Source organism: Diplodia seriata (genome assembly GCF_021436955.1).
Source record: "Diplodia seriata strain FDS-637 chromosome Unknown scaffold_4, whole genome shotgun sequence".
In the NCBI taxonomy this organism is placed as follows: Eukaryota; Fungi; Ascomycota; class Dothideomycetes; order Botryosphaeriales; family Botryosphaeriaceae; genus Diplodia; species Diplodia seriata.
Genome location: NW_027117311.1, coordinates 879,045 through 892,381, shown reverse-complemented (window position 1 = coordinate 892,381; position 13,337 = coordinate 879,045). Strand labels below are relative to the sequence as shown.

The following is a 13,337-nucleotide window of genomic DNA, read 5'->3' as shown; positions in this document are numbered from 1 at the left end:
AGCTGTGTGTCGCGCCTGTCTCTTGATGCAGCGCGGATCGGCACTGTGGACCCTATAGCTCGACTATCAAGCGGGCCAGTTGACAGGGCCTTTGCCTCGTGGCACATTCAAGGGTTGCCTCAGGTACGTGACACAATTGCTGTGCGAACAGGGCCGGAAGACATATCTCTTGTTTCCCAGCAGCGCTAGCCCCGCCTCTGCACTGACCGCACTCTGTTTCCCCAGGGACCGTCCGTTCTTGGCGAACTGCCCTTTAGGCTATCATCAAGGCTCGAGCAATATGTGCCTTGCATTGTTCGTGCCAGCGCGGATGCAGAGTCGCCCATAAGGTTGCTCGGGAAGGGTCGAGGCTTAGCGAAGAGCGCTGTGCCGCCCCCAAGGCAGTCCCCGCTATGTACTCGCCATCCGAACCGATCTTTCGGCTTGCCGATAGGATCAACTAGCCGGCAGCCTGCCGGGATAGCAGGGACCTTCCCACGTGCGACCACGTGTAGCTGAGGCAGTCCGCGTAACGCAAACACTATGCTCGTTAACTCATCACATATACCGCTCTAAACTGACTGCAGTCGCTACTCTCATCCTTGCCACCGTGTATTTGCGCCAAGAGCAGAGTTCCGTCTGCTGGCTATAGGCTGCGGTGGTATATCCGTCAACCCCAAGCTAAGACAAGTACGTAGGCACTTTGCGAAGCCCGCTCGTAGACGGCCTGCTGGTCTTTTCCTTCTGCTCCTGTTTTAGCACAGAATGGCGTCAGCTGCTTAGTCGGCCCATGCCTGCGGCTTTCCTTATCATCCCTCGACGAACACTTCCAACAAGTGGAGTGTCGGCAATTCCGACCACCTGCGCACTTGTTCAATGGACCCAGGGGCGGAGAACGGAAGCGTCGAAGAAACGGCCGAAGCCAACGGCCGGTCACCGCTACAATCCTCAGCTTTGAAATGCCTCGAAGACCCAGTAGACGCGTCTCAAGAGCAGGGGTAACCCGGTCGTCGTAATCTATTTCCGTCACGACAAGCCTTGTAGGATCTATAGCTGGAACGGCGCAGGAACGACCAGTTTCTTCAGCACCGTGAAGCTTCAAAAATTTCCGCGAGCACCAGCGGGCTGGGAGCTGGAGCTGGAGCTGGAGCCCAGAGCGTGCTCGAGCAGTGGTCAGTGATGTAAAGCCCGATGCCGCGTCCGCAGACATACGAGTACCCCGGCCGCGCACTACGGATCCATTGGCTGCGCAACCCCATCGCATTGCCGCACGAGATTCAATGGGCCCATTTTCACGATCGAAGGATTTGGAAGGGTCTGTGAGAGTGATGCGGTGGGCGATGGCATGGCCCGGGCGGATAGCGCATGACGCGAGTGATCGTTGCGGGCCACCGTGCTCTCGTCTAACAGTCGCAAGCATATGTCCGAGAGCGATGGCCTCTGCCGCAGGAGCGCCAATGTCCGGCACGTGGAAACCGTGTATAAGCTGGAGATTCCTCTCATCTTGTGAAAGATGTATCTGAAGCAGGCGGTGAAGATGTTTGCGTGGGTGATATCAAGCGAGCGGGTAATGCGTCTAATGGAAGGTACCGCACGATGGGCGCCGCGCTTTCCTCTGGCGGACGCAATGATCTGTCGACTTTCATCTCAACAAGGCGAAGCGGAGCGCTCGGGGCCCTTGCCGGAGCTGCAGCGGGCTCTATGCTCGCAAAAAATGTCGTTTCCGTGTTCAGGGAGCGGCATCGAGTCTGTGCAGCCAGGAACAGGCGCTCCGTGCGTGCTCTATTGTAGGCGGAAGCTGTACGAGTAAGCCGAGCTGATCTGAGGTCATGGAGGCTCCGCGCAGCGAGATTTCTCGTCATGCGCCATGCAGGATCTGCTGGGCCCAGGCACCGCCACTATCAGGGCTACGGCCGACGGGGTGCACATCTCAAACGGCTGCTGCACTGTGATCGTGAAACTCTGAAGACGACGATAGCCTCGTGCCGGGGCGGCGGCCATGGAGATGATGAAGATGCGCGATTGGGCCTAGTGCGGCGGGCCGAAGGGAGAGCCGGTGCAAGCCCGCCTTGTGACCTTGAGTGCAGCAACACGATGTGATTGTGCGGGGCCCTAGGGGTGATCGCCATGGTGTGAGGGCGGGCGGACAGCCGGGGCGAGGGTTCCGCAGCTGCAGCGAGCGATCAATGGCGCCGCTCCGCGCTGCAGCGGCGGCGGCGCAGCGCAAAAAGCAGCAGGTGTGGCCCGAAGCGTCGAGAAGCGTGGCCGCAACGGGTGACGGGGAGAGCGCGGGCCTGGCTCGGTTGGAAGACTGCGGCTGGTGTTGACGCTTCGAGTCATGGCAGGCGAGCGGAGGCTCGAGCGGGCTCTATCGCACGAAAGCTCCGCGCCCGCCCGTCGCCGTCACCGTCACCGTCGCCGTCGCCGTCGCCGTCAGGTTTTGGCCCAGGCCGAGCGACCCACTGGCCGCGGCGACGAAGCTTAGCACTCTCGAGCGGAAACAGGGAAGAGGCTGCAGTGTCGCAGGTCCTGGCCGCTAGCCCGTGGCCGCTATAGGAGAAGGCTCTGCAAAAGCGTAATTGGGAGGGCAGGCGCAGGGATCAGGTCCGCAGGGGAGGCGTGAGGCCGTCTGTTCGTGGGTGGTGGCTGCTGGTGTCAGGATCCGAAGGAAAGGCGGGGCCCGAGGCGAAGCGAGACGGCCAGGCTCCGCGAGGAGATCAACGGCTCAGCCTGGCCTCGCGCGTGGCAGCCCGGTCCTGTTTCCAGGCACCCAGACGTCTGGTGTCGTAGCAGTTATTTTGCCTGTTTGGCCTGCCGCCTGGCTGCCTGCACCATGCAAGCTCGGCGCACGACTTCACACGTCGGGCGTCGGCTGTGGATGCATTGGGTTGGGCGGCGGCGAGGGCGAGGGCGAGGGCGAGGGCGTGGACGAGGACGTGGACGTGGACGTTGGCACAGCTTATCGATAAAGCTCCTTCCCATGCACAATACGTACGCACAATTCGTGTACATGTGAGCGGTCAGCTACGTGGGGCAGCGGCAGCAAGCTGGTTCCTGATTACTTCGAGCTTCCCGGGCACTGGCAGGGCGAAACGCAGCCCGACGCGGCCTAGCGCGGCGACGGGCGGGCGGGATAAGACGGCGTGTTAAGACGAGGGATTCCTTGCGTTAGCGCCTCTCTGACCTCTGCACAGTACCCCACGAATCGCGCCTTCGGGTCGACGACGTGTTTCAGATCAGTCGGCTCTCGCTCCCATCCGGGAAGCGCCTCCAGGCGGCAACGATCGCCCCCGAACCGGTACCTTCGAATAGCCAGGGTTCTCTTCTCAGCATCCCTTGTAATTAGCTGCCACAACTTAAAGCTCCCGGATCCCATGCGCCATTCCGCAGGGAAGGGTCCACCCGTAACGTCTCGAGTCTCACTACGACGTAGCCTGGTGGATAGCAGACTTACTCGACTCCGACTATGACACACATCGCCAACTGCATCCGGGAGAGCGTGGTCGACAGAAGCCAGATGCATATATCAGACGACATCGCCGGCCCCGGTGCTCGCTTTGTAAGTCTGGACCTGCAGCGCTCCCGCCACTCTTCCATTGCTGATTCCAAAGGAGCCCGAGCGACCCGACAGCAGGACCAGCAACCGCCCCCCAAGCCGCTCGCACTCGACCCGCCGCGGCCAGCCCCGCTACCAGCTGTGGCCCTCGAACAAGACGCCCGCCCAGCACAGCCGCGCCCAGTTCTCCCACGAGAAGCAGATGGCCCTTTCCGTCCAGCGCTCCGCAACCGCCATGGGTGACGCCATCGTCACCAACGACAGCTGCGCTGCGCGCAGCAGGCAGGGTTCGTTGTCGAGGAGGCGGAAAGTCAGCGTGCCCGAGCTGCAAGCTCCGACGCCAATGGCCACCCTCCAAGAGGGTTTGATGGACTCCCGTACGTGCTCCCTACCCCGGTCGTTCCGGCGCTTGGCTGACATGCAGTAAGCAACCATCCCTGGCAGGCCGCCGGCGCCTATCCGACAACCACCACCATTGAGCCCTGGCCACGAGAGATCCGGCAGCGCTCCCGCAACCCATTGGCGCGCCAATCCGTTTGGTGACGCCATGGTTTCTTGCGTGACTGGTCCGGCCTTTGTCCCGCCGCCGCAGAAGCCCATGTCCCCCAGCTCCCAAGGGTCCGAAACCCCCAAGCCTGACTTCGAACGGAACCTACCCGCGGTCAAGCCCCTGTCCCCGATCCTGAGCCCAACGAACGTTCCTCCCCCGCCAGCCAAGCCGGACCTGAAGGTGGACACGAACACGAAACGTAACGACGATGATGATATCCCCCCACAAGTCCCCCCCAAGTCGCCTTCTCTGTACAGGAAGAAGTCCTCGCCTGCCATGCGCCAACAACAAGTCCGGAACGATTCTGCCATGGGGTACAGCAACAGCAACGAGCCTCCGACCAACACGACACCCATTACTGGAATTCCCGAGTGCGCCTCTCCGGAGCGGACTGTGCGAGGGCGCGACACCAGCCGCGGTCACCACAGGAAGAGGTCGGAACAGTCCATCATGGATCGGGGTCGGCCTATTGCCAGAACAACCCGCGAACGCAAGGCCTCGGCATCGGCTTCGGCTTCGGCACCGAGCTCGTCGGAGAAGGAGGGCGCAGACACCTGGAAGCTTCCGAAGGGCGTCTCTGTCCGCCAGGCTCCCATCAAGTACGCCCCTGCGGAGAGAGAAAAGCTGCGCGGGAAGGCCGTCGAGCAGGCCGAGAAGTTTGAGGTTCTCTCTTCCCGGGATGTCAATTCTCTTGCCAAGGTGAGTGGGCAGCACTGAGACGGATGCTTGATTTTGCATACTAATGAACGGATAGGAAATGCGCGCTCTTGATGAACGCTGCGATTACTTGCGCAGGACGTACAAGTCTCTGCGCGCGGGCAGGCAAAAGCTGCATTCGCGCATGATCTCGTACTTGAAGAGAAGCGAAACGGTCGTTTTCTCGCGCGAAAGCCTGCTCAAGCAGGAGGAGGCTCTGGTGGAGCTTGACCACTCGATCGACGACTGGATGGCCAAGATCGAGCAGGCGGAGAACCGCAGGCTTCGGATTCGCCAAAAGCTGCTTGAGCATCTGGCGGCCGCCATGACGCTGCCGCCAACCTCGCCGGTCAGCGACGCGGCCGAGGCGACTCCACCGCGGAGCCCGGTCAAGGCGGAGGGTGCAGAGAGCCCAGCTCGCATCGACCGCAAGGACGTCGAATCGATCCGAATTTACGCGGACGGCCACGTGCTCAATCTGTTCACCGACATTGAACAGGCGATTGGCAAGATGTGCGAGGCTGCTTGCTGAGTGCCGCCGCACCGTTTACGAAGACGGACGCTCGTCAGCCCAGACAGTCCCTCGACTACTCTACTTACCTATAATTTCTATTTCTCGGGCCGGCACTGCTCTAAGAGGCTTGCATGGGCACAGCGTTCCTTTCTTTTCCCGATTTTCATTCCCTCACGCCCCAGTAACGGCCCTGGCAGTTTGTACTCTGATATTTTTCTATTCGTGGCGATACCCCCGACCGTGTCATTCTTCTCCTTAACGGCGCACATGGAGGCGAGATGTTCTTTGGATGTTGGCGGGCGTTGGCCACGGGTTGGCCCTTTTAGACAGGAAGCGGTATATGTTCGAAACATGAACACGAGATGATTCCCATTCGTCCGTTCTGATCCGAAGTCATGATTTGAGAAACGACGCGGTGATGTGATTGTTATTGCGGTGCGCTTGGCGGTTATGGACTGCATGTGCCGGAGATGGCGCCGCAGCGGAGGTAGGTCAGCGGATTATGACGACAGACAGGTCACATGGGCAGGCTGCGTTCGAGGTAGAGTGGAAGTGGGGGTGCGGCAGGCGGGACTCGGCGAGACGTTGTTGGGCGGCCGGAACGAGTGGTTGTTCCTTCCCGCCCGGAGCATCGCAGGGGATTAAATCCGGCCAGCCTCGTTCGTGCCTTAGCCTTATCGTCAGAGCGCTGGAGGATTTGACGCAGCTGCCGGAAATTTCTGCGTCATCGCTGTGCGGCCGTGAGCGGCGTAGCTGTCGGAGCTTTATTGCACAACCGTCCTCTTCGCCAGCCTGTCCGGAGGCCCCCAAATTTCCGGTGCCTGGGGAAGGGAAGGGCCATTTCACTTGATGATAGGAGCCCTCACCGCTGCAAATGTGCGTAACCGATCAGCCTCAGTCCTTTTTTCGGACACGCCACCAATCCTTTCAGATGCCCAGCTGCCCGCTTCGAGTCGGATACGACTGCGGCATCGCGGTCCATCTCCCAGCGGAAAGTCATTGCCGCGACCCAGGGTGCCACCATCGATCAAAAGAGTGCCTGCGGCTCACGGTCGAACACAGCCGATGCAGTGACCTTCTGATCCCTTTTTTTTTTCTCTCTATCTCTCGGTGTCGCCGTGCATCTTTTGTTCTAGGCCCTCCCCGGTGCCGATCAAACGCCCGTCCTCGTTGTGCTCGTGCTCTTGCGACACTTGGAGGGGATCCCTGTGAATTTGCCGACGATGCCTGATCCCTCTCTTCGTCGGCCCTATTCCGATCCGCTGCTTTCGTACTTACGAAGATTCCAGAACTCGGCGGGCCGTAGCAACCGCAGTCTCGATGGACTGTCCAAGCTCTCTCCAAATCTGCCCTGGTCCACATATCAGCCGAACGGGCTTGCTGCAGAGTTTTCTTAGTGCCATTGTTCTCTTGCGGTGTCCAGCTGCCAAGGCGCTCGAGGGTGCTCTTGGCAGATGGTTATCTCCACGGCTCACGTTTCACGCCCCGGCTCAGATCACATGACATGCCGAGACTCGGGAAGGTTCAGGGATGTGGAGACCCGTAGTCTCGGAACGGGCAAGGGCCGGGCCCGACTGCTGCGACCCTGCGCCGTTTTTCAACCGGTCCAAGGGCCGGCCCGCTCCCCAGCACACCGGCTGGCTTCGGTCCCGACTGTAGCCGCCCGTTTGGTTAAACTTCCATCGAGATCGTCCCAAGTCATGCAAGATTGTGCATTCGGCATTCATGGCACTCCGCTCAAAGCTGCAACGCTATAAGAAAGTGGAGCCCCTGTGCAAAAGACTCGGTTCCTCCCAATGCTGACGATTCAATTGGTCAGTCTGCAACTGTACCATCCGCGCAGCATTCGTCGACCTGCTTCTAAACCGCTGCATTTCACTGGGCGTGTTCTCCTTAGGCTGCTGGCTCCAACCAGGCTTATTGGAAAACAGGGCCGTTCGAGCGGGGGCGAAAAGGAAACGAAAAGAACGACCCCTCAACGCTTGGTTAGCCGGCCGGGCGAAAGGATCTAAGCTCGCAAAATAGAACATAACCTCGGATCCGCTGAGTTGATGACGGATGCACTCGACAGTGAGACATAGACAAGTTATTTTCCGAAAGTCTTTCCTTTCCCCCGGTGCTGGCGTTCATGGTTATCAACAGCAAGAAAGGCGAATGGGAACCCCATGTGTCTGCTTATCACGGTTCAAGCAACAAATCGTCCAACACTGTCACCCTATCCATCCATTGGCTGCCCCTATATCCTACTTGCACCAAGAAGGAAACACTCCGCGAGTAGTTACAACAGTAGCCCTAGGTATCTCGCTCGCACGGAACAAACCTTGCTCCGAGGCTGTGCGGAACCGCGCAGGGCGTCCAACCAGCATGGAAGAACCTCGTACGTACATATTACTTCCCAGGTTCCTCTTGAACCAGCCACAGTACTCCTCAGGAAAAGATGCAAACGAACAATAGTTGAAAAAAATGAAAATGAAAATAAAGCTCGACCGCAGGTCAGTGGAGAAATGGGAAAGGAAGAAAAGCATAACCGACGCAACAGTTTCTTCGCATACCGATCATGCCATCGTGCCGGGTGGGTGTAGATGAGAGTGAGTCTCGACCGCATCCTCCGCCGCCACCAATATCTTTGTCGAGTCAGCCTTTCCACGCAGTATCAGACTCCGGAGCTCCTTCCGGGAGGAGCAGTATAGTAATCCATTCGTGCGCAAGGCTCGGCCGCAGCGGAGAGCCTACTTCTATAAGCCACCACCCGTGCAAGCCACTCCCCTCTCTCCATCGCTACATCAGGGATACACCCAAGAAGCTCTATCTCGGAGGCGGTCGCCCCGGTCGTCTATTGGTCGGTCGGTCCGCGAGTAACGTATCCGTCCGATCATCCGCCGTCCCGTTCCCTGTTGGTTTGCGGAATTTACGTATGTCACGGCACCACCATCAGCTGATCGAGGTTTCACTGTGCGCGCAACGCTCGCTGACGGAAAGCGCTCAAAAGCTACTAAAAAAGCCTCAATGTTTCAAGCAGAGGTGAAAAAAAAGCTTGATGCCTGGTATTCGAAAGGGTATGAAACGAAATGCGGTGTGTGCGCGTCGGGGGTCGTTGATGGGGAGCTGTCTAATAAGTACAAGTCTTTGCTTTCCTTGTTTCGCTTCATTCCCATCCATCCGCCCCATGAAGAAACAAAGGAAAAGCGAGTGCATCATAGAGTCCCATTCCTCCCTATATCCTGATATCCTTTTGGTACAGTCGTGAGCGTCGCGATTCTCATTCCCACTTGGTGAGTTGTATCGCATGACCATTACCTCCCCCACCATTTCGTTTGGAACCCGTGATGCTGACGCCATGGAAGCAGGATGTGCTGGCCTTCTCCACACTCAACCGGGGTATCTCGGCGGTCATTTGTCTTCGCCTCGCCTCTTACAACCCCATTCTCTTCTTCATCCTCCCTCCCCAGGAGAGCTTCTCTCCATCGAATGGTTCGGCGATTCTCACCCGGCGCCCGCTTCCAATGCTGCCGCTACTGGCACTGCCTCGGGTGGTGGGCCGGCGACTCTTGGTAAGCGTCCCGCTGCGCGATTTGGGCATTGTCGATGCCGGTGACGCCGTCATTGCGTGAGGGTTGGGGCTGGACATGTTCCGCGTGCGCACCGGCGTCAGCGCTCCGCCTGTGTCCTCATCTACCGTCTTCCATGTCCGCGACTCGATATCGAAGTAGATATCGCCCCCTCTCCCACCGCCAACTTGCGCCCGCACATCCACCGATGGCCGCGCCTCTGGGACGCGGCCGACGGAGAGACCTGCTTTCTGCATACCATGTGCGGCTTGTTGTTGGTGGGCGGGTTTGTTCCACGACACCTGCCCGCTGGTCTTGTTGTTGCGCGAGCTCCACTGGAAAACGCGACGGAAGACGTTGACGCTCTTCTTCGGGGGCGGGCTGTACCTGTATTGCGCGCAGATCTCATTAGCACTGACATTTCGAACTTAGAACAACATCTTCCCGGAGGGACATACTGTGGCTGATGAGTCCCCAGCCGTTGCAGTTCCATCTCACTGGCCTTCAAGTTCTTCCGCAACATCGACTCTGACTGACGCAGACCCTTCAGCTGGATGACGGTCTCATCACGGAGCATGCGAACGCGCTCGACTTCCTTCGCCCACGCGTCAAGTTCATCTTCGCCCTCCGTAGATCGATGCGACGATGCCCGAGACGAGGGTCGGCCTTCTTCTGAGATCAGTGTGGACGTCCTTCTCATCTTGAACGGAGCGTGTGGATGCTGCTTGTCCCCGGTGTCGTCTACATTCCACTCTCTCAGCACCTCAAGCTGAGAACCCTTCTCCCTGAGTTCCTTCACCACAGTTTGGAATGCCTTCTTTGTTTCACGGAGGATACGCAGCTCATACTCGACGGATTCCATACCCTGAGCGAACTCCTCGTTGGCATGGTTAAGGTCGCCAATCCACTTATCCTTGGAGCGAAGTTCAGCACTGAGGCTGGTTTCCTGGGTTCGAAGTTCTTCGATGTCGTGGTCCTTCCTCTCGATCTCTGAGCCCAGGGATTTATTCTCGGCCTGGAGCCTGTAAATTTCTTCCTCAGTCATGGACAGTTTCTTCTGGTACTTTTCCCGGAGTTCTTCGGCAGCGCTCAACTTGGCCTTGGTCTCGTCGTCGAGGTTGTCGCGCGCCTCGCTGAGGAAGGTCTCGAGTTCGTCATTCGCCTTCCTGACGGCAGACAATTCTTCCTCGGCAACGGCGATGCGAGCTTCCAGCTTGCCCTCTACGCGCCTGGCTTCAGTGACCAGCGCGCGAAGTTTAGCAACCTCTTCTTCCGCCGCGGAAAGTTTGGCCTGGAGATTGATTTCGTTAGTCTCAGCAACCAAAAGCTTCGTCCTGTTCGCGCGGACCGTCGCTTCGAGGTTTGCTCGGGACTGGAGGGCCATGCTCAGGTCGGATTCCACATGGGCTTTGGAGAGTTTCAGGGCACGCACATCACCTCTTAGGCCGTCGTTCGCCTTTTGCGAGACTTCCAACTGCTCCTGCAACTCCGTCCTCGACTTCTCGGCCGTCTCAAGCTTCTTTCTAGTTAGTTGGAGATCGGCGTGCAGGTCACCTGTCGTGTCCTTCAACTGGACCAAGGTTGCTTCCAGTTCTTCTTTGGACTTCCTCAGTCTCTCGAGCTCATCAGCAGCCTCCGGATTCTTCTGTTCCTCGATGTCCAGCTGACGCAGCGCTTCGCGTAGCTGGTTCTGCAAACTCCGTCGCGACTTGAGAAGCTCCGTCACCTGATCCTTCAGTTCCGATTCTTCGAGGTCGCGGCTCTCGATCTTGGCTCGCATACGCTGGATTTCCTGATTGAGACGAATCTTGGACTGTTCCAATTGATTGACATCCCATTGAAGGGCTGTGCGAGCTTGAATCTCGTGCTGAAGCTTTTGCTCTGTTTCCCTCTTGGACTCCTGAAGTTGTTCCATGTCGGCGTACATGCTCTTTTTGGATGACTCAGCAACCTCGAGTTGTTTCTCAAGGATGGTCATGGCACCGTTGGCAGCTGCGATCTTGGCTTGCAACTCACGCGCCGCATTCTCGTAAAAGGTAACAGTCTGCTGAAGAGCGTCGGCACTGTCTTGACCATGCTTGAGCTCCTCACGCAGCTTGGCGATGTCTGCTTCCTTGCTCGCAAGTTTCTCCTGGAGCTCGACGTGGGATCTATCCGAAGTAGAAAGCCGCTTGCGGATAACGAAGAGCTCTTCTTGCAGTGCCAGACGCTCGCGTTCCAAGGACTTGAGCTGAAGCTTGCAGCCGGAAAGGTCCTCCTCGATATGAGACCAAGACTCTTCCAGCTCAGTAATGCGGGATCGACTGGCCTCACACTCTGCTTCCAACTCGGCGATCCTGGACTTATGCTCCTCAAGCTCGGCGCGTAAGGTTCCCTCGGTCTTGGAAGAGACAATCAGCTTCTCCTGGGTGGAGCGAAGTTCTTGCTCGAGACGAGATTTCTCCTCCTCAAGGGCGCGGACTTTGACTTCGTAATCCTTGACCATGTGCTCCAGACCGTTGTTGGATTTCTCCAGGCTGCGCACATGGTTCTGTGACTGGTGGTAGTCCTCTTGCAGGGAAACTATCCGCGAGCGGCATAGGAGCAAGGCGTGGTCCGACTCCTTTTTGGCCTTGATCAAGCGCTCGTTTGTCGTCCGGATCTCGGTAAGGTCGGCCACAATGTCGGAGGGTCGCCTCGGAGTCGTCTGAGATGTTCGGCTCGAGATTCTAGCCGGCGGCGAGGGCGGAGGAGTCGAGGGCGGCGAGGTCAGCGGGGGCGAGATGGGGCGCTGGCCAGTGGGGACGTAGGAAAGCGGGCGGAGGTTTGATGAGAGGTGCTGCTGCTGTGCTAAACGTTTATGTCGGCATGCGTTAGCAGCCACGCGTAAGAACCATGGAGACAATTGCGGTTCCACACGTACACTGTATAGTAAGCTGAGCAGCCTGTTCCAGATTATGAAGCAGTTCCCGATTCCTTTGCTCATGGCAAGTAAGGGTAGCCTGGAGCTGCGCAATCCGTCCCTCATGCTTGCGGCTGTGTACATAGTCATGGCGGCGAGAATTGGCCAGGCTGCGGGCAGCCTGGGCAACTTTGGCCTCCCTGACGCTGATACGCACCGCAAGGCGGAAGGCAAGCTTGCGCAGCGACGACACGGACTGTTGTGCTTCCTCGGTCGCGGCCTGGGTGGCGCGTAGTTGGGTGCGGATGGTGTCGCGCTGGCCTTTGACCAGGGCGAGATGACTAAGGTCCGACACCTTCGGCGGGTGCTGCTGCGGCGAGGAAGCTCCACCGTCGCGCGCGATTTCTCGCCGGCTTGACGTCGTGGAAGAGGCGGTGTGCTGGCGGGTGGGCGCTGGGAACAGACTGAGCGAGCCCATGGCCGCGGAACTACCGTGGTTGGCCATGGCGATTACTGGAGTGGGAAAGTTCTAGCAAGCTTCGGGCAGTTGCGGTGGGTCGCAACTCGGGGGATCGCGGGTGTGCGGATGGGGGCGCGAAGTGGGAACTTTTGGTCCCTTCTGGAAGGGGAAGCGGAGAGCGCCAGGAACGGGCAGGTCCTCTTGACTTCGTGGAGTAGTCGCGCGGCTGGCGTATAAAAGAAGGGCGGACGTGGAGGCAGCTCAGTGGCGCCGGGGCGAGACAACAAAAGACGATTGGCCGTCGAGGCAGGGCGGGCGGCGTGGCTGGCAATGCTATAGCGACGGCGAGGGCGAATGGCGAGTTGCGTGGACGCAAGCCTGTTCAGCTACGGTGTCGCGGACCATGTCAGGTCTGTTTCTGGCTTCCTGGGCATGGGCATGGGCGAGGGAGGGTGCGGGAGTGCTTGCGCAGCAGGCCGCAAATGTATACCTCCAACCCCCGGAGGATCGTTTGTGGCTACGACTAAAAGTTCAGCCCTGTCCATCCTGGTCACTCGATGCGAGCTCCGCGCGGAGCCAGAGTCCACAGCGAACGTGTGGCCCGAAGAAGAAATAGCAGGAGGTCAGGCCATCGTGGGCAGAGTGCTCGGGTGGCAGCGGGCGGCCCTCGCCGCCCTGCCCGTCGGGAGGCCGGGGGAGGCCACAGCCGCGACGACTCAGCAGCCGCGGGAGGGCTGGGCCGGGGGCCGTCAGGTTGATTGCTGGAGTGGATGCGTGTGCCGTTGCGGCCCAGTCGCAGCTTTCTGCAGGCTCGGCAACGGTCGCGCCGCTGTCGTGGTCGCAGGTGAGGGCAGCGTCACAGCGGCCCTGGCCCGGCGCTGCGCCTGCGCGGCCTGGCCATTCCCACGGCGCCGGCGGAGCAACGCCCGCGACCAGGGTGCCAGCAGCAGCGCGGAAAACATCAGGTGGCCGGGCTGCCTCTCGCCGCGCGCCTCAAAGCCTCCTGCTTCCTGCCAGCTCCTGCGCCGCCTTCGACAGTCTCGCGCTTCCAGCCCAGCGCCCTTGGCGATCTCCGCGCGCCACCCCTCCTAGTCCGTCCCGCCGTACAGCCTGCTGTTTCATCCGGGAGGGGTCGTCCACCCTCACGACTCAG

The 13,337-nt window shown here is 59.3% G+C and overlaps 2 protein-coding genes across 2 annotated transcripts; one reads left to right on the top strand and one right to left on the bottom strand.

The window, feature by feature from the left end:
- Positions 1 to 4,082: 4,082 nt before the first annotated feature.
- Positions 4,083 to 5,313, top strand: SLS55_004115 (uncharacterized protein; the record flags this gene model as incomplete). Its single annotated transcript, XM_066775576.1, has 2 exons — positions 4,083 to 4,784; positions 4,840 to 5,313. The coding sequence occupies 2 exons, from the start codon at positions 4,083 to 4,085 to the stop codon at positions 5,311 to 5,313; spliced, it is 1,176 nt and encodes a 391-aa protein (XP_066633457.1).
- A 3,582-nt stretch (positions 5,314 to 8,895) lies between these two features.
- SLS55_004114 (uncharacterized protein) lies at positions 8,896 to 12,229 on the bottom strand (the record flags this gene model as incomplete). Its single annotated transcript, XM_066775575.1, has 4 exons — positions 8,896 to 8,915; positions 9,103 to 9,230; positions 9,302 to 11,672; positions 11,746 to 12,229. 4 exons carry the CDS (start codon positions 12,227 to 12,229, stop codon positions 8,896 to 8,898), a joined length of 3,003 nt encoding a protein of 1,000 aa, XP_066633456.1.
- Positions 12,230 to 13,337: the final 1,108 nt, after the last annotated feature.